Raw genomic sequence first — 25,399 nt, forward strand, 5'->3', positions numbered from 1 at the left:
TAATTTACTGATCCACACTCCAGTCCAGCAGGTGGCAGTAATGAACCTATAAGCTGGTTTGCCAACCGCTAATAAGTGTGCGTGTGTGTGTGTGACTTTGTTGAAGAACAGCGTGTTAACTGCTTAATAACTAAACACGTGACTTTGTCAACTAAATCATCCCAATAAAAAATAGAACACAAGAACGTGCTCGGGCCCTAATAATAATAATCATTTCAATTTCAATAGGGCCTACGCACTGTCGGTGCTCGGGCCCTAAATATCATTAGCAGGAGCACAACACAATTAGCTGGTTTGAGATATAGGATACGGCAATATGCTGCGGCAGCTGCCACAAATACCGGAGGTTACGTGTGGCAGCTTCCGCTGACACCGGAAGTCTCGCTACAAGCTGCCGCTGCCGCTGCCACAATTTGAGTTTGCTGTCACTCGGGCAAGGACACACAGGGCTGCAATGACATTGTGCAAGTTAGCTAAGTAGTCCTTACTAGCTCATTACCACCGTTAATCCACTGGTTACCACTATATAAAACATGTCATGGAGATGCGCTGTCTGAACCGCTGTCGGTCTTAAGAAGGTTTTCGTCCGTAACAGGTAAATTTACCGCACGTTTGCCGAGCCGGTAGCTAGCTCAGTACTAGCTGCTTGCGGGTAACCCTTGTAAGCTAGCAGCTATTGACTCATATTAGGCAGTCAGCGCTAGCAAACAACACGGACTGTAGTGTCAGCGATTAAAGGAAGGTATCTCGAACTATGTGTCCCGACTAATATTGTAACTGTGTCCCAAACAATGATCAATAGCAACTTAATATGCATCCGGTTCAAATTCAACCTAAATGGTTATTGACATTACATAAATGTTCGGATTAATGTAAAAAATAGTGGCGTCAATCTCTCATTATCACAATTTATTGAAACCACATCAGTGCCAATGTTTTGTGTCCGTTCTTTCGCCATATAGGCACTCTTCCAAATACATGCATTTAAATAACTACCACCAATTATCAGTAAATACTTAATATCATCTGTTGTATTAGGCCTGCGATTTACTGTAGTTAATTTTTTTAAGGTCTTTTACATATGTTTTGTCCTTTTTACAAAAAAAAATCAACATGCCTTCCATACGTTGCTAAGTGACATCTTAATTTTACTGGAAGGTATTCACATAGAAGATTTATACCCACAGATACCGTTACCGTTTACAGGTTTTTAGAATCTGTTTGGGTAAAACATTTATTTTGGAGTATGTTCATGACTGCAGAACTCATATTCAGCTGTCACGGTGGAGTCTCTGATTATAGACATGTGGTCTCCTTAAGGTCATGCGCTCCTGGCATCAGCTCAGACTACCAATGTAAAAAAAAATTCCTATACTAATAGTTCTACAGTGAATATCTGGCTGTCATTTTGAGGACATGGGCAATAACCAATTCTTGATTTCTTCCTGCTCTGATTTGTCTTATCTGTGTTCTCAGGTCTCAAGGACACAGTGTCTGTGTCTTTGCAGTGTCCTCTGTGCTGTGGGTGATGCTCTGCTGGTGACTGGGGTTGCCTTGCCCCCTGTAGTGAATGGCTGTGAGCAGAGGTGTTGTTGCCTTCTGGATGGGTTGTGTCGGCAGCCATGGCAGAAGGCAACTCATCAAAAAACAGAGCTGGACCCTAAACCAGGTAATCTGTTTGATTCTAGGATCCTCTGTGTGTGAATTGGTTAAGGTTAAACAGGGTTTTGAAGGTCATTAGAACCATTTGAAGCGATTTGACCAAGAAGTCATTGATTCAGAACCTGAAAAGATTCTGAGCTGAAACCAATAACAGAAGACTGAGTAGAGACTAGAGACATTTTTGGAAAAAAAAGGATCATGATGACATTTGACAAGACCATTAAAGGCAACAATAATTGTTTAATTTGACCCAATCTTTTTATCTAAGATACTAAAGTGGCAAACTTTTCTATATGCAAACATAATGTTCACACCAATAATGATATCTTCTTGACTTATAAGCAGTTTCTTCAGCTTTACAACACCAGTTACAAATGATCTGCTCATACTCAGTCAAGCATGGTTAATAACATGGCATGTGCACTCAGTAGGCCTCAGTCATCTGACTAGGAGGTGTACTGAGTCTTATTGAACACTGTTGCACATGCGATAAAAAAAATCTGTGTGACCAAATTTTTCCCAAACATTTAGCTGGTCTGTCTCTATGTATTTTAGCGAGTTGTGTTGTGCTTCAGGATGAGGGCAGAAGTACTGGTTGGTTTGTACCGTGTCTCCTGTCTGGGTGTGCTCCCTCCACACTTGTGCTGACCTGCAGTCACTTTACATTTTAACAATAAACAGCTAAATGTAATGTAATGTAACACCGTGGTTAACTTTGGTGTGCATAGATGACTCATCATTAATTTGCACAAATTGTACTCGATCTGAAAAATAGGATTTAAACCAGCTATGGGTGGTTCCTTTAATGCCAATTAACTGTTTTAGTCCCTGTAATACAATTTGATGGTCGAATGGTGTTGAATGCTGCACTAAGATCTAACAGAACGAGGACAGACACAAACCCCTGATCTAAAGCTATTTGAAGGTCATTAGTGACTTTCGCCAAGGCTGTCTCTGTGCTGTGATTGGCTCTAAACCCCAACTGAAAGTCTTCATATCATTGCTTTCCTGCAAAAAACTCACACAGCTGATTGGCTACAACCTTTTCAAGGATTTTAGACAGGAAGGGGAGGTTGGATATTGGTCTGTAGTTTGCTAAAACCTCTGGGTCCAGAGTGTGTTTTTTGAGAAGGGGTTTGATTACAGCTATTTTAAAGGACTGTGTTACATATCCTGATGATAAGGAGAGATTCATTGTGTTCAGTAACGTATTATCAATTAGGGGCAGAATTTCAAAAAGTAATTTTGTAGGAATGGGATCTAAGATACAAGTTGTGTGTTTAGAAGATGAGATTATTTTGGTCAGCTAATCAATGGTGATCAGAGAGAAAGCTGTGTAAATAATTGGTAAGATTCTCAGCTGTTCCTGAGATTTCTGTTCTTGATGGGGTATTAGTGCCAATTGAGGGCAGGAGATGGTTGATTTTATTTCTAATAGTTAGAATTTTATAATTATAGAAGATCATAAAGATATCGCTATTCAGAGATCGAGGAATACTGGGTTCGGTGGATGTGTGACTCTGTCAGCCTGGCTACAGTGCTGAAGAGAAACCTGCACTGTAAAGAATTGACTGTAGAATTAACAGTAAATACCTGGCAAAAAAGTTGCCAATAAAGTACTGTAAAATTACTGTAAAAAGAATTACAGTATATTACAGTATACGTTTTACAGTTTTTTGTTGTATATAAATTACAGCAATTTCTGGGTTTTTTTTACAGAAAACCGCAATTACTTGTAATCTAGTTTACAACATTACCTTGTATTCTATTCAGATTACAGAAGTTACCTGGCAACTAAAGTTGCCAATAAATAGCTGTTAATACTTCACAATACAATATGATGTTGTACAATTGTTTTAGTTATTTTTTATTTTTTTACATTAGCAGTTTTGCAAATTATGCATACTGTAAGGTATTTTGAATGAGACCAGGCATAATGTTTATCCAAAATTCATCTACATTGCACTAAAGTCTTTCACCTGTTAAATAAAAACGGAGCCAGAGCTGCAACAAATAAAACTTTTATTGACACTCAATACAGTTTCACATCGTTTTAAGAACATGGTGTCCTTTTTTTCAGAAAAGCTCTTAAACGTAAATTATACATCTTTGGACACCGGCCACCCAGTGGAATTCACATTGACCAGAGTTTCAACATAGTCAAACATTATTAAAACTGACAACATACTCGGCTTAAAGGCCCAATCTGAACCAGGACCTGAGGTAGAAATGTATTAAGAAGAAGGTCACATCATTTTTGGTATAATTTAACTTTTAGCTAACTAGCTAAAAAAGATGACCTTTTTTCAGTGTGTTTTGGAAATCTTAATATATCAGCAAAATATGTAAATACTATAAAATGTTAAGAGAAGAACAATGTCCAGTCACATAGTGAGGAGGAGAACAGTCCTCATTCTTTATGTTTGATTTACACTCAAAACCATTCAAAGTCCATTAATCTCTTGAGGAGAGAAGAGACGTGAGGACTGACAGAGTGTTCTTGTTTTCCACGCACCTTCCCACTTCTTTGGCCGACCAGCTTTGCCGTCTTGGTGCCTTTGGTTGGATTGATTCCAACGAAACATCTGAAATCACGACGAAAAGAAAACTTCATGAAAAATCTGCGCCGGCAGTTCCTTTAAAAGAGGGAGCCGAATCCATCAGGTTGTTCAAGACAAGATAATCATTTTGCCCATTTAAATATGAAAAGCAAAACTTCACAAGATTGCATGAGCTGACCAGCAGTGATATAGTTGCATCAACATAACCTCAGGCAGCAGGTCCTCTGGTTGGAGATTTCCTGATTTCCTGAAAAGTTATACCTGCTAAAACAAAACAAAAAAACGGTATTGCAGTGTATCAGCCGATTTGGCTCACAGATGATCAGTGATCTGCGGGAAAAAACAGCAGGTCATTCCTACTACAAAAAATGAAAACCAAAACCTTCAGTAAAATAATTTGTTGTGCATTCATTAGCCTACATAAATTAGCAAAATTAACATGCATAGTGGATCACAATATACAGCTTTTAATTTTATGAAATGAGCTTTTCTGTTTTAAGTGCTTTATAAACATTAATCTAAGACATACCTTCGGTTTGCCAAGCGCTGAGAAGCCTCCGACACTGGACAGGTGTGATGTTGGCAGGGAGATCCTCCTCTTTGATGAACTGCAGGTCAGATCTGGATGCCACTCCAATGCTTGGGACTGTAGTTTGTCCTCTGGTAGGCTGGTAATACCACCAACACAGCTTGTCTGATGTCCTCCACCCAGTACTGACATGTCGTATATATCTGGGAGGGAGTGGTGAAATATAATCACTGATGTGGCCATTCAGCTTGTACCCATTAATGGACAATAATCAAGGAGATCTTCTTGCTTACACACATGTAGTTTGAGCCCTGGACTACCTCTGTTAGACTGTGAATACCCAGATCAGTAGGTTCCACAGCCAACTGCCCCCCCCCCCAACAATAAAGTAGACAAGATGAATGCCAAATGTCTCTATGTTCAAACACGACTTAGCTACTATAATGGGAAAACTGCAGTCACTGACTGTTCAATTTAGGCCCAATCCCATTTCACCCAGCTAGCGCGCTAGCATGCTAGCTTTAGCGCGCTAGCGTTAGCATGCTAGTTTTAGCGCGATGTTACTGAGCTTAACTGCTCCTCTAATAACAAAGCATCCTGGCAGGGTTGCATACTAGCTTTTCAATTTCAAATGCCATTGATTCACTTCAGTCATTCACTTTAGTAAGTTGTCACTTTAGTAACTGAAAAACAATAGCATTGGTTTAATTAAGATCTCAACAATGTTATTACAATGACATCCCAACAAAGTTGAAGCCCATATTAATTTTGTAGGGAATTAACATTCAACTTACGTATTACGTAGTGGCTGGACACGGCTGTTGCTCCTCTGCTCCCGTGCTCTCATGTCAAGGTCGTCTTTCAAACCGCCTCGTGCAACGCAATCGATATCAACAGTATTTAACTGTAACATGCACCATCTACAGTCAGAATACAACTTGCCTGTAATTTTACAATGTGTTACTGTGGAAAAATGCTGTTAGCTACTGTAATTATATTTGTCCCATGATGCATTGCGATATACAGGTAAACATTGTAAAACGACAGAACAAGAAGTTACTGTAAAATGTTACTGTAGAAACTACAGAAATTTGTTACAGTGTGGGGTTGTTTTTATTTTCTTCTATTAATGTGGAGTAGTAGGCAGCTCTTGCTTTGTGGAGGGCCTTCTTATATGCTTTAGCACTATTTTTCCAGGCTAGGTGATTTTCAGCACAAATGTTGGAGCGCCACTTCCTTTCTAGTTTTGTTGACGCTTGTTTTAATTCATGTGTGTTGGAATTATACCAGGGAGCTAATTTAGTATTTTTTACACGTTTCCTTTTTAGAGGCGCTATGGAGTCTAATGTTAATCGTAATGACTTTACAGAGCTATCGACAACATGGTTAATCTCAGTGGAGCTAGGGTTTTTAAAGAATTCATTGGTTATAATAATTGAATAATTGAAGAATAATATACACACCTGCCATGCTGCAAGTACACATGAAACATACTGTCTGATCACCATTTGCTTCTCTGTGATGCAAATGACATGTTAGTGCTCTCGTTTAAGCAGCAGATTTTGTTCTGTAATATCACCAGACTCCCTTTTCAATCTTGCACTTTTGAAAGTTGTTAAGTGAAGATAAACTTTGTCTATGACTAACTCTTAATTATTTGAGCCTTCTTGTAAATTCAGTTTGTTATTTTCAAGTTTAGGGAGGAGAGGCTTATCCTGTCTAGTGCTATTTTTCATCTCTTACTAGTCCTGTTATATGGCATGGTATTGTTAAACGATGCCTGGAGTGAGACAGGTGTGGTTTCGGGATATGCTCCACATGGGCTGGTTGTTCGCATGCTGGTTTTCGGCCCAGATGCGGGTTTCCACCTCATATTCATGGCCATGTTTTTTAAGTGGTGGAACAGGTTGCTTGTGTTTACAGCTTTTACTATCACGACATGTAGGGCTGGGCTATAAACAATATCGATACAACGTCGATAGAACGGATAGAACTCATCCTGTTAATGTTTTGACTAACAACACGAACAGCCAATGACAGGGGTTGGAAACCCGCGTCTCCGGAGCCGCATGAGGCTCTTCAGCCCCTCTGCAGTGGCTCCCAGTACAGTGTTGCCTTCAATGAACGATGTTCATATTTTTCGTGAACGATGAACTGAAGGAATCAGTTTTCATTTGATGAACGTTTACATTCATTTTTTTAAATCATCACTGTATCAGGCCATCATGTGAAATACCAGAAGCGAGAGAAAATGTGTGCTCCCAGACAGCGCACACTCACAGGCCCTGGGGCTCCGCCCCCATTCACCCGCTCACAGCGACAAATGTAGTGAGATCATAGCTCGTTCACATGAAGCAGCCAGTAAGGGACTTTGTTGAAGAACAGTGGAAACTGTGAAAACAGTTTCTCTAGTCACAGCTGCTCAATGATCAGAGCAGAAGCTGCCGTTGGTTTGTACCGAGCTGGACGCTCACAGTCAGGACTCAGTGTTAAAATGACAGGAGCGACACACAGACATCATCTGACACCATCGATTAATGACTAAACACATGATCTTAAGTTTGTCACCTAAATCATCCCAATAAAAAATACAACGAATGAACGTGAACTAGTTCATTTTGAACTGGCATAACACTGAGTATTACTATATACAAAACCGTATAAGCTGTGTTATCAAATATGTTTTGTGCCTCCAGGCAAATTTTATTTGGTGGAAGAGGGGGCAAAATGGCTCTTTTGATAATAAAGGCTGCCGACCCCTGCCCCATGAGAATGAGAGTAGCGCCACGCCGAACCAATCATGTGGCTAGAATAGAGTTACGCCCACATCAGGTTAGGTTGACGCACACAGCACAGAGCAGAGGAGGAGCAGCAGAACATGTTTTAATGTTTGGCCAAGCAGTGACTGAACATAGTCATGTTTTCTGCTACGTTTATTGTATCAGCCGTTTTGAATAATTGTAACACCTGTGCTTCAAGAAAGACGCTCATTAAAGGTCTGGTCGTGTTTGTATGGAGGACGAAAAATGACTTAAGTATATATAAATAAATGCATAAATAAATAAGAAAATAAATATATACAGAAATAAATATATGTTGAAATAAATGTTGAAATAAATGAATAAATGTCCTAAATTTATTTCCACATTGGAAGGATTGGTCACAGGAGTGTGATGATCAAGCCCCGAAACCTTTATGTGTGCAACTGTCTGGATCGCTCAGTTGACCAATCCTGCTCGAGACTGAGGTTAGGACCTCCTACCTCATTTACATTTGGACACAGAAATACATAAATAAAAAAATCAATGTCTTAAGTGTGTGTGTGTGTGTGTGTGTGTGTGTGTGTGTGTGTGTGTGTGTGTGTGTGTGTGTGTGTGTGTGTGTGTGTGTGTGTGTGTGTGTGTGTGTGTGTGTGTGTGTGTGTGTGTGTGTGTGCATTTAAACATCATTAAAAACATGCCTCGTCAACATGTTGTGCTCAGTACGAGACGAGACGCTCACAGTCAGGACTTGTCACCTAAATCAACCCAATAAATATAAAAAAATGAACTCTGAACGTGAACTAGTTCATTTTTATCTGCATGAACTGAACTTTTTACTACTTCATTTTAAGTGTGAACTGGCACAACACTGCAAACAGCTACTGGACAACAGTCAGCATTGAAAGGCGGAAGTAGTAGAACTAGATCATCACACTCCTGTGACCAATCCTGCATGACACAGGTTTGGACTGATTTTTCTCATTAGCATACGGATACAGAAATAAATAAATGTGGAAATATATTTAGGCCTTTATTCATTTATTTCTGTATTTATTTCTGTATTTATTTATTTTTATATTTATTTATTTATCTCCTTATTTATTTATGCATTTATTTATTTATACTTAATTCATGTTTCATCCTCCATAGTCCTGTACTGAGTCTCTGTCTTAGTCTGTTTCCTCCTCACTCCTCCTCTGACCTGCGCTCACTTTACACTTTAACTATAAACACCATCACTGATCACAAGTTATTAGGACACGTACAGGACTGACATTTACTTTGTTTGTTTGAGTTGCTCGAGAATTTATGAGACGTATGTTTAAACCTGCTACACATCACCAGATGTAACGTGACGCGCACAGTAAGGGTTAAAGAGACCGGAGCGAACTGGAGTCATGATCCGACGTCATTGATTAATAACTATTTTAGAATATAGGACTAGATGGTGAATATCCCATGTGATTATCAGTTGGTGTGTGAAGAGGGACAAAGACGAGCGGGGACACACACTCACACACAGACAGTAGTTCCTCCCAAAAATTACGACGTAACACAGTGTTTTAACTTCTTTGTTGCATAAGAAGTGATGCCCTGTTTATCCAGGAACATAAATATGAATTCATCAGTATTTTATAAAGATCAGTTCTAAGTGTGAGTGATTAGAAAACATCAGAGGAGCCACTTGTTGACCAGTGGAGTGGAGCTGATTTAAGACCAGATAAAACTTGATAAATCAACAAAACTGTTGTCTTTACCCTAGAATGGACCCTTTACATTTACATACTTAATATTTACATCAGGAGCGGGTCCTCTCTACGGAGGCCGCCATGTTTTTTACAGTAGCCCAGACTGGACAAACTAAACACCTTTTGAGTTTTTATGACAACTGAAGCTACCACAGGTTCTCCTTTATGTTTGGAAGGGGAGGTGAGGGGTATTCAGCTGCAACATAACACTTCACCACTAGATGTCACTAAATTCTACACACTGAACCTCTAAAACCAAAAAAAAGTAAAGTCCTCTGTGCCACAGAGAGTTGTTTAGGTTTTTTCTTGGTTGAAAGCGAACCACCCATATTTATAGGGCACTACAATGGGCTGATAGTCTCCGTGGTGGTGGCTGTGGTTAACTATTTCAACCACTTCAGGTAAAAAACATCTACCAACACACACAATTACAACTAGACCTACTACCAGGTATTAACAGGCCCTTAAACCTCGGTGGCAGTCGGGCAGTAACACGGACGCGCTGAGGCTGCCGCTTCCTGGCCAACATGCCCACTAAGAGGCACTCACTTGTGACTCGACGGGAAGGATGTTCGAGCGTGTACCTGCGTCCATCGGGTAGATTGGAGATTGTGTCTCACAATTCAGCAATGAGGTCTGGAGTCGGCTGTCATGATTTCTATGTAAATCCTATGACGTTTGAACCAGAAACACTACTTACTGTTTGTCACATCCTGTTGAGGCATGCATCCTAGTGCAAGTAGGTGGTGCTATGATTATGTTGAATGTTAGCATGTAGAAGTGGTCACGCCAGGTTATCAAACATGTTAAGTAGGGCTGCAGTTATTGAGTATTCTATCGATTATTCCATCGAGTAATCGGATAAGAAATACTTTTGTGTGTATGAGTGAGTTGAGCCAACATCTTAATGTGCCCTCCTTCCACCCAACCCCTCCCATTAGACACTGACAGACGACTACAGCCTGCCACGCTCAGACTTTAATCTCAGTGTCTACTATAACGTAGAAACATATATTTATCACTTGTTTGCCTTACTTCCCTCACCACCAATCAACAGTAATTAGCAGCAGAGCTAGAGCCACCGGACTTTGTACGGAAGCACACATACAGGTGATGAGTCAGGGTATGTCAGGACAAAGGGAAGCTGTAAACGGACGATGCTGCAATTAAACATAATACTGACGATTATTTTTAATCATACAGGTACTCTGCAACAGTAATAGTCATCCGTGTGAAACACAGTGGCCACTGTGCAGTATGAGAGCCCGTCTAAAGACATTCGCCGGCAGTATATTGATTAAACGATGCTTCGAGGCAGCGAATTTGAATCGAAGAATTTTAGTAATCGATTTACTCAACTTCATCAAGGAATAGTTTAAGCCCCAATGTTAGGTGCAAAATGTATTGTCAAATTTGTAGAACATCCTGTTTCATAGCTATATGGCCACAGGCATGCTGTTGAAGGAAAATTAAAAAAAAGGTTTCATTGTTGAGGTTGTTTGTTTGCACTGACCAAATTTGAAGTTGATATTAACAACATTCACAAGATATCTTCATCCCAGTCCTAATGGTCTTTGAACCAAATTGGATTGGACTAGTCTAGTTGGAACAACTTCCTGTTTTACGGCTAAAAATTTACATTCAATGCCCTTTGACAAAAACTCATGGAGAGTAGGGCTGCACCTAAATAAATGAAAACCAAAGTAAAATTCAAGTAACTATCTGGAGGAATATCAAAACACTGTTTAAATTCAAGTCTAGAAGTCTTTAGAAAAAATTTACACAAAGATGAGGTTTGAGTTTCCCCTCTTCTTATTTTTGCTTAATATATAACTACATTTCAAATTTTTCATTTTTTTCATTTAATTTCATTTAGCTGACGCTTTTATCCAAAGCGACTTACAGTAAGTGCATTCAACCATGAGGGTACAAACTGAGGAACAGCAAAAATCAGGAAAGATACATTTTCTTCAAGAAAGCCAAACTACAAAGTGCTATATGTCAGTGCCATATAAGTGTTCCTAAAGTGCTTAATTTTTTATTTTTTATTTTTTTCTCCAAGGTTTAGTCGGAAGAGATGTGTTTTTAGTCTGCTGCGGAAGATCTGTGGACTTTCTGCTGTCCTGATGTCATTGGGGAGCTCGTGTCATCATTTAGGAGCCAGGACAGCAAACAGTCGTGATTTTGTTGAGTGGTTAGCTCGCAGTGAGGGAGCAACAAGCCGATTGGCAGAGCAGAGTGGACGGGCTGGGGTGTAACATATAAACAATCTCATCAAACATTAACAAATAAACAGCTAAATATTAACAACTAAAGAGCTTTAACTTTTCTCTTTGTTCCCACTTTCTCTTGTTCAGTGAGAGACCTTGTGCTGCCAGGATTTACTACCGTAAAGGCGGATAAAGCAGCGTAGGTTAAAATAAGACTACCGTAAATGCGAGAAAAAGTGCGCAGGTTAAAATAGAAACAGTCCGTCAAAATCTAATAACAGGTCTGGGTCCGTATAGAGCGGCTTCTGGATTCGCGAGTCAACGTATTAACGTAATCGATGACGTCAATTACGTAGACGCGTCTCCCCAGCCCTAATGGAGAATACAACTTTTCATCTTAAAGGTTTTTAGATTACACTGACGAAATATGAAGCTGATTCGATGAATTGTTTGTTAAAGTACAATGCATAGAATTGTCAAAAACCAAGAACTTGTACGCACAACATTCATGAGATGTCTTTATTATACTTTTAAGGGTCTTTCGACCAAATTTCAGCTGGAGGTTGGTCAACCTGCTTGGAGGAGTACATCACAGTATAAAACATGTAATTTCTTGTTGCCAGTACATACATTTACTAAGTTTGTTGTTATTACCCAGACTGAGTTTACGTGTGTGTGTGAGTGTGTGAGTGTGTGAGTGAGTGGAGAAGACCGGTTTGAGCCTACAACCAACGGAGTGAGGACATTTTGGCCGGTCCTCACTTTCTGACCCCTCTTTAATGGACTGGTTAAGACTTGGTTTTAGGGTTAAAATTAGGTGTGAGAGAGAGAGATTTTATTAGAAGTGTCGATCATTATGTGATGATCAGTGTTGATATTGTGGCGAGAAAGAAAGAAAGAAAGAAAGAAAGAAAGAAAGAAAGAAAGAAAGAAAGAAAAAAAAAAAAAACATTTCTACAGAGAGGGACATCAGGTTCACCTGCATGGAGTGAAAGAAATGCATTGCACACACAGGAAATATAAAGCTCACTCATACACACTCATTCACACATTAATGGTAATTTTCTGTGTAAAGCTGCAGAACTGAGGATGATCAGCAGCCGGTGTGAACAACTGACAACCACGACATGCAGCCATAGTTTAATGTGCATAAAGTTATCTATGAAACCCTGTTTTACTACATATGATTCTAAGGAGCCTATCTGACAGAAAGTCACAGCAGTAACATGCACAATATTGAAATCATACAAGAACACTTTGATGAACGTGTTGTTGGAATTTGGAATTAATCACAGGCCTTTAACATTTTTGTTTTAATCATTCAATAATTAAGATATGAGTTAATACCCTCCTTATGTGTCTTATGACAACATTTTATGACAATGAAAACATTAATTTACCAGTGTCCAGTTTGATTTATTATAAGGAAAAGGCTTAATGTGCAAAAACCAGGCAAGGCATCTGTAGTCAATGGAAAATGTACAGTACAGTTTAATTATGTTGGGTACATGTTGTAAACACATAAACTGTGGCTTCAAAATTTACATATCACACTTAAGCAGGAGTTTATATATACTTTTAAAGTGTTTACAGCTCTAAACATTTGTTGATTTGTTTATCCAGGTGAACTTCAGGTTGGACAGTTCCAGCTGTTAGAAGACTTTTCACGTCACATTGATAAGCACTTACCTGTGAAGGTTGTGAGTGCTGAAGTTGCTCCATCACCTAATTGTAGTTTAATAATTTTTAAATGATGTTTAACATTTTTTACTACCACCTCTGAAGCCAGCAGAAATGAAGTAAAAGGTAAGAAACTGAACATGAGAATATAGAAACACAAACACAAAGTTCTGTCGGTGTCATCTCTGTCCCACTGAAGGGGGTTTATTGACATAATCATCACATCTCATTAAATAATTAAGGATGTTGTTATCCAGTCTATCTCCTCTACATCCTGAAGAATGGCACCAACTATGCTGCTCCATACAAGAGGTCTTCCTTCTTTTAAACCAGTCATTGATATTGCTGGATGAGGTGAAGTTGTTTTACGTCATCATCATCAACTAAAGCCGCAATGTGAGCTTACCCTAACCCAGAAATCCAACATCCACAGCATAGGATAAATCATAAAACTGAATCTAATGTAGTACTTAATGTCTGATGCTTCCTACACAGTCATCATCTGACAGCTTTTAATAACTCACATTAATGCAGTTTACATCATTTAAAGTGAGTCACATGTGACGTAACCAAAGCAAGCCTCGTCATGTTAATGTTGGTTAAATTTACCATTTTATCCAGCTCAACTTCAACACCTGATTAACACCGGTTAGCAACCCTGAGGGAACTGGTAGGCCCGACATTGTAAAGCTATCGGCTGACTAGCTAGCTTGTTTAGCATCGTATTTCATATTCACTGGGACAGTAATTAGCATGCCAACTGTTTCCTCTTCGCTCAGAACACCTAGAAACACACAGTAACTTTTTTGGAGCATAGTGAACCCAAAACAGCATCATTTACTCAATGTTTTAGCCTAAAATTCCTATTATATCCTCTTCTGGGGTGCGTTCATGTTCTCACGAACACATCAGAAAACCGCAAACACTCTCGCACAGGTGCACCCGCCCTTGGTCCGCATTGTTATGTCCGCTAGCATCGCTACTTCCAGTAGTAGACCTTTAGGCTTAAAACACGGTGTAAATGACCTAGTTTTGAGTCGAATATAGGTGTCTGGGCTTTCAGACACTTGGATGACACCACACTTTTTTTCTGTTTTATTATGTCTGAAGAAGGGGTCACTCCTGCTGCAACACTGTTTACCCCTGATACTCCTAAAGTTTATTGTGGATTCAAACACTTCAGCCACCCAAGCAGAATCTGATATTTATATTGTTCTGAGAGATGAGCTTGACTCCCAACAAGATTTTCCAGAGCCCTCTTGAGGAGCAGATAGTCAGTCTATCTGCTTCAAAATAAGGCAGTCTAGGAAAAAAAAAATTCTGTATGATTTTGGCTTTGAGGTCACCAGCTGTCCTGGATTAATACCTGGGGGAGCAAGAGGCAGATAGGATGATACCATAGGCTGTTGTCCCTGGTTAAGATACTGTTGATGTGTTAAGGTAGGGATTGACTGAGTTGCTGAAGGCCCTCAAGTTGTTGCTGTGGCCAGAGGTAGCCAAGTGGGCCTAAGATGGTCAAAAGAAGAACTTATGGATGCCTGGGATGGCTGCAAATTGAGGTATGGTGCATGAAATGTCAATGTTTTGAAAGAAGGAGGTGGGGTGTCTTTGCAGGCTCAGTTGACTTTGACATCATTGACAATGGATGTTGCTTATTAACTTTCAATTGATCAGACTGCACTGGTATATCAGCTGAAACAGAGTCCCATGGAGCAGTTGTCATTTCAGACAGGGGGTAACTTAGCTACTCCACCCTTAGCACAGATCAAAGGATATAAATGTGAAGAATGTGAAATTGCAACCTCTGCTGTCTCTTCAGGGGGAGTAGTTGTGTATGAGATTTTACTCTGTCAGAGGCTGGAAACCAGTTTACCCTTCTCAAGCACCCTCTCTGCTTGTGTGAGCCTCCTAGCTCTTGAAAGTTTATCGGTTAAGAAGCTGGGGTTTTGTGTGGCTTCATGTGCTTGGTCATCAAGTTCCCTTTAAGTCCTTTCTGCCTCAATTCCCCCCTTATGTTGTTGTGTGATTTCCTCCAGTTCCATTAATTTAAGTTTTTCCTCCAGCAGAGCAGACTGTAGTGGGTCCAGAGCTTTTCTTGAGGAAGCTCTACTCCTTGTTGATCCAGAGGAGGCATGGCTATGGTGTCCATTGGAGTGAGTATGGATGGATGATCTGTTTTCCTGTTCCTGTGCAGCTCCGCATGAAGGCAAATGTTGAACACCAACTGTAGTGACATAGTCTTTAAGATAGGCTCGGGGGCGCCTGTCTTGCTGCACCCTGCTTCTTCCTGATGGCATTGTTTTTGGCCTGGCTCCTTACTGGTTAGTCTGTGTAGCTGCTGTGTCAGCTTTGGGGTGAAAGTCAGGTTTGGACACACCAGGTTAGGTCAGGGTTATCCGGGCTCATATCATCAAGTCTTTAAAGTCTGGCTCAAAGGACCATTTGTTGGATGAGATTTTGCTGTTGTAGACTGTGATGATATGTACATCAAAAAGGGAAGGAGATTTCAATTCCATTTTAAAGCTTTTATTTTGTATTCAGGTGTTGGTGAATGAATCAGGTAATTGTGATCGTGCTTTAATATTGTGAAAAAAAACAAACAGGTGTACATCAGAATCTAGATTTTGCAAAGAAAAGAAATCAATAAACAGCACAAAATCAAACATATTTCAAAGTAATCACATTATCTTAATTTCAAAATCAAAATATTGAAATTACGTTACTTAACGCACTTGGCCACAGAACAGAAGACTTCAACAAAGGTGCAGGTAAACGGTGAATGTCTGTGAGGCAGCAGAAACAGGTGCTTTGAGCTACCTGATCAGTGATCAGCTCATAAATGTGGGCTACAAATCTTGAAAAACACACATTATTGTTTAAATGAAGACAAAAAGAAACAGGGTCATTTTTTACGTGGTATTTTGTTTTATTTTTAATAAATGTTACAGTTAAAGTAATTGGAGTAATCTCAAGGCGAACAGAGACAATGATGAGTCCGCTGATGCTGTTCCAATTGCCGAATGACCCTACCAGTTCGCAAAACCAATTGGTGATGTCACGGTGGGTTGCTATATGGTTAAAGGAAAATTCACTCATTATCTACTCACCACTATGCCGATGGAGGGGTGGGTGAAGTGTTTGAGTTGACAAAACACTTTAGGAGCTTTAGGGGTAAACAGTGTTTCAGCCAAGGCGACCTCTTCTTCAAACATAACATGCCTCCATACTGCTCGTGTGGTGTCATCCACGTGTCCGCAAGCCCCAACATTCATATTTGACTCAAAACGAGGGGGATATATGAGGACATTTAGGCTTAAAACACGGTGTAAATGATGCCGTTTAGAGTCGAATATGAAGGTTGGGGCTTGCGGACACTTGCATGCCACCACACAAGCAGTATGGAGGCATGTTATGTTTTTTCTGTTTTATTATGTCTGAAGAAGAGGTCACGATTGACTTCAATTGTATTGGATTTGGCTGCAACCCTGTTTACCCATGAGACTCCAGAAGTGTTTTGTGGACTCAACACTTCACCCACCCCTCCATCGGCATAGTAGTGAGTAGATAATGAGTGAATTTAAATTTTTTGGTGAACTATCCCTTTAAGGTCTAAGCAGGACCAGTGATGCATCAATCCCTTCAGGGTTCTGAAATGGTGCAAGTTCAATGTTTCAAATTTAAACTGTATTGACCTGGTTACATGTTAAGAGTTGCCTGCAATGGACGGTCCGCATTACTTATAATTCACAAACAGCATAACATTGCCCTCATACCACATGCACTGGTACTTTGTTAAATTTCTGTTGGATAGGATTCTTTCTATTCTTCCCAGTCTATCTACCTGCACCTGCACTCTCATCTATGTATGAGTTCATCTCAGAACCTGCACCAAAAGTTATTGGGTTCTTCCCTGGCCCATCTCTGCACCAAGTTTGGTGCAAATCAGTTTGGTACTTTTTGTCTGATCTTGTTTATTATTAACAATGTGGTATTGCATCTGCATATTTGTGTGGTGCTGGTAAGAGTGCATGCAATATATACTTATGTTTCATTGAGGGAATGTTAGATGCAGGCTGCTTATGGTGACAGTTAATTGTATTTACAAGTATTAAATTAAAGCACTTGTACAAAGATGGAAGCATGGACAGCTGCAGAGATAGTTTACTCTGAATGCATGTCAGTTAAAGAAGAGCAGAGGTTTCTACGGTGTTTCCTCTATGATTTATTTCAGCAGTGGGGGCAATTTGTTTAAATGCATGTCTCAAACTCTACAGCAACTCAAACAAAAAACACAAAGTAAATGTCAAGTCCTGTATGGGTCCTAGTAATTTCTGATCAGTGTTGGTGTTTATTGTTATAGTGTGAAGTGAGCACAGGTCAGCGGGAGAGTGGGAAGGGAGGACATGCAGCAGGGTAAATAGTCACGGTACAAGGATACAGGGCCTATAATGTCTGCCCTGATCCTGAAGCAGCGGTGGTAATAGTTTTGCAGAGCCAGCTCAATGGACGTAGCGGCAATCTGGGGTTTCTGTCACAACTTCACTTAATTCCAAGCTGCATGGAAAAGGAAAAACTGTCTTAAGAGGTCAAAACTTCTACATTGATAATGTCATAAAAATTCAGCATCAATACACACAGGAAACTGTTGCTATTACAATAATGTATGTTAAGATTTTACTAAGTTTGTCTTGCTCCTTCAGGCAGTCAATTGGTTTTGGATCCCTCAGACATGCCCCCTGAGCAGTGCATCATGGGACCTGGAACCCCCCAACAGCCTGAGATATCAGAACATTAAGCAGCCAGTGCTCTCCCACCCATTCCACAATGTCAGCCATCTTCAGAGAGAAGGTTACTATGAAGAGGACTTGGAGGAGTTGCTCAGCGTGTGTGTGCTGGTGCGACAGGGTGAGTCAGATGGTCTCCACACCCTGCTGGAAATCCCTCTGTTCAGTCACATTAAACTCGGAGAGCTCCTCGCTCTGGGGGCTCACAAATCGTCTGAGTTTTCCTTTCCCCTAACCATGGTGGATGGCAGCAGAGAGGATGATATCAGCATGGACAGCTTTAAGAAAGAAAGTGCTGATGCTATAACGAGAGAACAAGGCTGTTTCAGGAGCCTGTTTGAAGCAGAGAGGTGTCCAGCACCGTTCATTTGCGGCTCCCACTATTATTGTTTCCATTGTCCGGGCACAGAACCTGTGCCTTGCAGTGAGCTGAAATCTAAGAGGCTGGGTATTGGACTTGATGACAAGCCTGTGGAGCTACCTCTTCTGCATCTTACCACTCTGTGTAGCCATACAGAGAGAGCAGAGGGTGGATATACTAAAGGAGACACTGAAGAAGAGGAGAAGTTGGCTGTGATGTATGAAAGACTGGGTATAGAGGTAAGAATGCACACCGTTTGGATAACATCTTGTCTACAAAGTGGGTATACTGTGAGTACATATATTCTAAATCCAATCGGCCAACCCTATATAGCAAAAGTTAAATGCTACACATGGTCTCTGTATTAATTAAACCTAAAATCTGTCTGTTCTGTCAGACATCTTATGCTTTGTATGTACAGGGTAGTTAAACTACCTGACACTTGGGCTGGGAGTGATATGGCCTAAAACAAATAATGCGATATTTTTTGCGATACACAATATATATCTCGATATTTTGAAATCTCCTCTAAATCACTGTACAAATGTTAAATCCATAAAAGTCCACAGGAAGTTGCTCAGCTAGCTGACGTTAGCATTTCCAATGGTCCCTTAATGCACCTCGTCAGAATCGATCAGCAGACATTTATGCTTAAAACACAGTGTAAATGACCTTGTTTCGATTCGAACATAAATGTCGGAGCCTTCTCATTGAGTGTGGATCATAGAGAAAACTCTGTGTTTTCACTGTTTGTTTCTACTGTTCTTCAACAAAGTCACTGACCGGCTGTTTCACGTGAACTTCCTCTCAGGTGTGTGTGTGTGTGTGTGTGTGTGTGTGTGTGTGTGTGTGTGTGTGTGTGTGTGTGTGTGTGTGTGTGTGTGTGTGTGTGTGTGTGTGTGTGTGTGTGTGTGTGTGTGTGTGTGTGTGTGTGTGTGTGTGTGTGTGTGTGCGTGCCAACTCGCTTCAAGCACACACAAGCGTCCACTCGCTGGAGTGAACACCATTCACATTCATCATTTGTAAACTGATTCGTTCGGTTCAGCGTTACACAAGAATATGAACAAACTGTCAATAACCGTCTCTGAACTCTTGTCAACTCGCTGGAACTCTTTATTTTGCTCTCTAATGCGCTCTGAGTCTCCTCCCGCCTCTCCTGATACAAAAATCCACATGCGCGCAGGAGAGATTTCTGGAAGGGCGGTGGGAGTGAGCAGTCTGCTGTGAGAGGGGCATGAGAAGAGAGTGAGAGAAGCGAATCTCAAAGAGAATTTCATGCTGAGGGCTTAAAACATTCACGTGAAAATGTATACTTGATGGTCGCGATAGTCATTTTATACATCGCACGTGGTACAAGCTGTAATGCATCAAGTATATTCGATATATCGCCCACCCCTACCTGACACTGCTGATTTGACGTGGATAACTCCTCAACACCCAAACAAGTGCACATAACAAGGATATGAAGTTATTTTTGTAATGTAATACAGCTGTCATTGTTTTGAAGAAGTTTTACTTAACTGATCTAGCATCAAGACCCACATTTTTCAGCCATTAAATCAAGTTCCAAATTTTGAACTGCTAGAATTTATTCAACAAAAAATACTGTAGTAAAACACAATGCCTTCATGAACTGTAAAAAATACAAAAAGTTTTATAAATGTGCAACTAGGGCTAAAAACCTAATGAAATAAAAAGGCAGGCTAATCTTAAGTTAAAGGCATATACTGTATGCCTTTTTAAACAAGTTTAAAATAGTGATGCAATCAATATTAAGAATCTAAATTTAATTGTAGCAGAGATTAGTCTATCATACTGAACAGCATTATACAATGAAGAATATTCACTTTACTTGAACACTTCATCATATGGCTAATAAAACAGACCAAGTTTTGGGGAACTAATGGAATAACTGGTAATTAGGGCCCGAGCACCGATGTGCAAAGGCCCTATTGCTTTTCGTTTGATTGTTCAGGCAAATGAAACGCATATTTTACGGCTTGAATATAATGGAAAACTCACAAAACTTTGCATGCTCGTCAGGCCGGGAGGAAATTTACGTATTCTGGAGTAGATGGAAATAGTTGTGGCAATATTGCTCAACATCGCCCCCTGAAACGCAGCAATTCCGTCTAGTTTAACCAATCTTAACAAAATTCGGTACACACGTGTATCATGACCGGACAGAAAAAAAGTTCCTGCCACCAATTTGATTAATGCAATAGGAAGTCAGCCATTTAGGATTTAGTGGCCATTTTGGCCATATTTTGGCCATTTTACATGTTGTGTATTTTAACAAACTCCTCTTGGAGCTTTCATCAGATCAACTTCAAAATCAGTGTGTCATCTTAATAAGATGTAGATTAAAACTACCTTGATTTTTGAGTTTTCGTCACACAGTGTGACGCATCTTGGACATACATGGTCCAATTGACTCCAAACCCGGCCTGATGACATCTCCAAAGAAATCATGACTTAAAATCACAGCGCCCCCTGGTGGCAACAGGAAAGGTCTTGTTCTTTGCACGTCTTACACTTTAATTAATTCCTCCTTGTCCATTGACCACAATCATGTCAAACTTTATCAGAAAGGCCTCAAGACATTGATGATGAAGTCATATGGAAACTGTGAGTTTTCCTTGAACGCCATGTTAGTGGCGTGGTGTCAAATTTCAACAAGTCGCCGTGACACACGAATTCGCTTTAACTTCTGTGTACATTGTTTAATCAAGATCTATTAGTCTATATGTAGTGACAGTGATAGTGCCCCATGTCCAATCTGTGCCAAAATATTCACCTATGATCAGAATCCCGGACTGAACAGCTCCATGTGTCAAAAATATGTCAGGGTCATAGCGCCACCTACTGAATCCCCATGAAACAGTAAGTTTTTGTATCTCGGACATACACGGTCCAATCTACTCCACACTTCTGATGACATCTACACAGAAATCCTGATTTCTAGTCACAGTGGTGGCAACAGGAAACACCAATATTGACTTGACCTCACGATGCCACCTACTGGAAAGTCAGTTTTAAATTTTTTTTATTTTGTTGAGTATTCTGTAGTGTCCAATCATCCCCAAAATGTATGTTTTGTAACACTCGTAACAAGACACTTATACACCAATTTTGTCTTAACTTCACAGCACCATTTACTGGCACTGCATGCTTTCTCCTGCTGTGTTGTTAACAAAAGGAGTGTCCCTCAATTAATAGTTTTGGTAGTTAATTCAACAATCACATTCATTTGATGATGATTATTTTTATATGATACATGAAATAGTAATTTGACCACATGACACATAAGTACTTGAAATACTTTTTGCATTGCTCAAAATCTCAAATCACATTTTCCTCAGTGGGGTTTCTATTCTTTCTTTTCTTTTTTTTAAGGAATAACAAAGATCACATAATACATCACTCACAACACAAATTTGGATGAAAAACTTTCTGACGCTTGTGTACTACAAAATCAATGTAGATCCAGGACATCTGAAAACCTAAATCATATTTGCCTCAGCTATTTAACAATAAAAAACAACCCCCCAAATATATAGATATAGATATTTCACATGATGGCCTGATCTATGATGATTTAAAAAATAAACATGAAATTGAGTGTCGTTCACTCTCGCTGGAGTGAACGTCACCCACGTTCATCATATGAAAACTGTTTTTTTCAGTTCATCGTTCACGATGCGGGCCAGTTACGATCAAATTATAGCGTGCCGGATATAATTGTACCACGGGCCGTATGTCTGCTCTAATCCTATGTTCTTTGTCTGTCTTCCCTAATGTCCATTTCTCCTTCCCTCTCTTGCTAGCTCTCTCTGTCTTCATGGTGATGAGGTCGTATACCTTGGGTCCCACTTGGTGGTGCCTGGGGTTGTTCAACGTCAACCTGAATCCATATATATATAGACTTATAGTTTTTGAATAATCTCACATTGTTGGAGGGCTTTGCTAGAGTGTAGCTTTCTCTTTTCCAGTGTTTTTAGCCAGGAAAGATTACTTTAATGTCTTAGATGTTGTGATTAGAGCATGTTTTTAGAAGGCGAAGAGGTATTGAGGATGACCACTGAGCAGATCACATGGTCTATTCCATTTGGAGACCTTTCATTCTTAGACAAAACATGATACTCAGACGCTGTGGTAAGGTCCTTTTGATGATGCCTTCTGTTTTAAAACACTTAAAGGAAAACTCATTTTAACTACATTATCCCCTACTTGCACAAATGCAACTTTCCTTGAACATTCCTTCAGATGCATATTTGTTGACCTGTATACAGCCTCCTGAGCACACACATCTCTGTGTGTAAATACACACTCCCTAGATTTTTCATTCATCTTTTGCACTAACATTTCCCACCTTGGCAGCTCCCCTTTGGGCATTTCCCAACAAGATTCCCAACTCTCTTTCCCCTTTAGAAATATACGAAATGATGTACACAAGCATACGTGTCACAAACAAATTGGAGGTCAATATTAGCATTCCATAATTTTAACAGTGCTTTGCTGTACTGATTTGTCCAAATCGCATTAACCTGCCTTTTCAAACCCACCTCTCTTTTCCTACCACAACGATTATATGCAGCTTGAAAAAGTATTTGATTTATACCTAAACGCTCAAACACCTGTTCTACTGTTACATTATCAGCTTTCCCATCAAAAATATCCTCCTTAACCTCAGCTAGGATTTTCACTGCGATCTCCTTTTTCATCATATCAGATTTCCCCTGATTCGTGCATGCACAAGGGTTACCATCTACCTGACATGTACAAGTCTTTTTTCCATCATCTGCACCAACGCTACGGGATATAAATGTTTTTGCAGATGGCACCCTAGGAAAACTGAAACAACACATATAACACGATTTGGAATGTCACTTTAAATCAATCCAATTTTTTTGTATAGCCCATACTCACGAATCACAATTTGTCTCATAGGGCTTTAACAATGTGTGACATCCTCTGCCCTTAACCCTCAACAAGAGTAAGGAAAAACTACAACAAAAAAAACTTAAAACAGGATAAAAACAACGTAGAAACCTCAGAGAGCCACATGTGAGGGATCCCACTCCCAGGACGGACAGATGTGTTAGCACAGATGTAGCAATCTCTAACAATGTCTAATCCTGTGACGGTAATTCACACATCACATATGTTATGGAAGTTTTCTGAAAGCAGGTGATAGGAGAACTCAGGAAGAAGCTGTTTTCTTATGCAGAAGGTTTTAATGTAGACTTGATGCATCAAGTAAACCAGAAGGTGAAACGATATACAAACGTCAACAGAGTAACATGAGCAATTGTCACCCCCAAGTCTGAAGATGTCTTCCACAGCATCCCCATATATCTCCCTCTACATGCGTCACCCATTCCAACAGGGAAGGGCTAGAATTGCTGTCACTCTGTTACATGTAGGAGTTCGCATCCTATTGGATAGTTAAGCCTAAAGTTAGCATTCCTAAATCACATTGTGTCCTTACTTCTTGCCACCGATAAAATACGCAAAAGAGTTGAATTAGGTGATTGTTGAAGTTGGTGCCTCTCTGTCTGGCGCATCTGAATTAGTTACGAAAGACCCTTAGCGTAGATGTTACTATGCCAAAAGGCCAACACTGTTTTTTTTTTAATACAATATTTTTATACAATTTGACTGTATATCAAAACGTATACAACAATGAAACAAAACAAAACAAAGACAGTCACAGGTTCACACACACCCATACACACACAAGGGGCAGGATCAATAATTCCATGTTACCCGTATAACATTTCCTTTTCAGTCAGTGATGCATGTTTTGTTTGCCAGGAAGGCCATAAATGAGTCCCAAATACAAACAAATTCTTCCTGTTTACCTTTAACCATATATGTCAACCTCTCCAGCCCAAGACCTGTCATCAGCTCCCTTTTCCACATTTCAAGTGATGGTGGTTCTACATTTTTAAGCAATCATTCTCCTTGCATGGAAAAGTCTTCGTCTGTGTCATTGTTCTGTTAAAGTTCCTCATCTGTGTTTTTGTTGATGACATGGGCATCCTCTATCCAAAACAAGCTATGAACATGTGGTGAGCATTGCCTCTTAACACACACACACACACACACACACACACACACACACACACACACACACACACACACACACACACACACACACACACACACACACACACACACACACACACACACACACAGAGAGAGAGACTCTGAACAACGCGAGAGTCCCAAGACTTTGCAGAACGCACAGATATCTTTTTTTACTGGTGAGAGTTAATAATTGTGACCGTGGGAGTGACTTCAGGGCTCCTTCCAGAAATTTTCTCTCAAAATTAACATTGGAGTCAATGGAGAAAAAAATCAGACCACCTTCGGCTTTAGACCTCATAGAGCCAAAAGCTGAAGAGAAAAATATCGCCCACTATCATCTAGCATAGGTCACCTATAGTCGGACCGTGTTGTGGAACGGACCCAGACGCTGTTCTATACGGAGCCAGATTTGTTATTAGATCTTCTAACCTGCACACCTTTTCTCACATTTATGGTAGTCCTATTTTGTAATGTAGTATATAATATATATATATATATAATTATATATATATATATATATATATATATATAAATATATATATAAATATATATAAATAAAGGAAAAGGGGAAACCAAAACCAAATCTGTTTATTGATTTTTTTTTTTTTAAATTAAGCACTTTATTTTAAGATAAGTTTTTCAAAAGCTCTTTTATTGATTTATTTATTCATTAATTAAATGTATTATTGAATTTACACTGTTTTGATATTCCCCTCCAGAAAGTGACTTGGATTTTACTTGGACAGCTAAATGTAGATTGATATATTACTTTATTTAATTGGAACAAGCTCTTGCACTAATATTTTGTATGGGACTGTTAAAGGCTGATTGGCAGTTCAGATTGGGCTATTTTTTGTTGTGGAATAATGCCTTGCAGTGCATAATTTGTTTTGTTTTGTCAGATTTGTTTGTATTTAATGGAAAGTTGACTTACGTATAAATAAGTAAATGTATAAATATGGAAATAAATGAACAAATAAATAAATACAGAAATACATGAATAAATGTG

The 25,399-nt window shown here is 39.6% G+C and overlaps 1 protein-coding gene across 4 annotated transcripts in view; it reads left to right on the top strand.

Annotated features, from left to right (window-relative positions):
* Window positions 1–365: 365 nt before the first annotated feature.
* The window catches only part of c11h6orf136 (chromosome 11 C6orf136 homolog), a 30,060-nt gene continuing 5,026 nt past the window's right edge, over window positions 366–25,399 (top strand). The window contains exons 1-4 of one of the 4 annotated variants that reach the window (XM_034599592.1): window positions 366–595; window positions 1,477–1,669; window positions 15,216–15,305; window positions 17,853–18,536. In XM_034599592.1, the coding sequence (XP_034455483.1) occupies window positions 15,285–15,305; window positions 17,853–18,536 (705 nt within the window). In that variant the 5' untranslated portion in view covers window positions 366–595; window positions 1,477–1,669; window positions 15,216–15,284. The remainder of the gene's footprint in view (window positions 596–1,476; window positions 1,670–15,215; window positions 15,306–17,852; window positions 18,537–25,399) is intronic. The other 3 variants (XM_034599594.1, XM_034599591.1, XM_034599590.1) reach the window with 3 other exon arrangements.

The sequence above is a fragment of the Hippoglossus hippoglossus genome, chromosome 11 (assembly GCF_009819705.1).
Source record: "Hippoglossus hippoglossus isolate fHipHip1 chromosome 11, fHipHip1.pri, whole genome shotgun sequence".
NCBI lineage: Eukaryota > Metazoa > Chordata > Actinopteri > Pleuronectiformes > Pleuronectidae > Hippoglossus > Hippoglossus hippoglossus.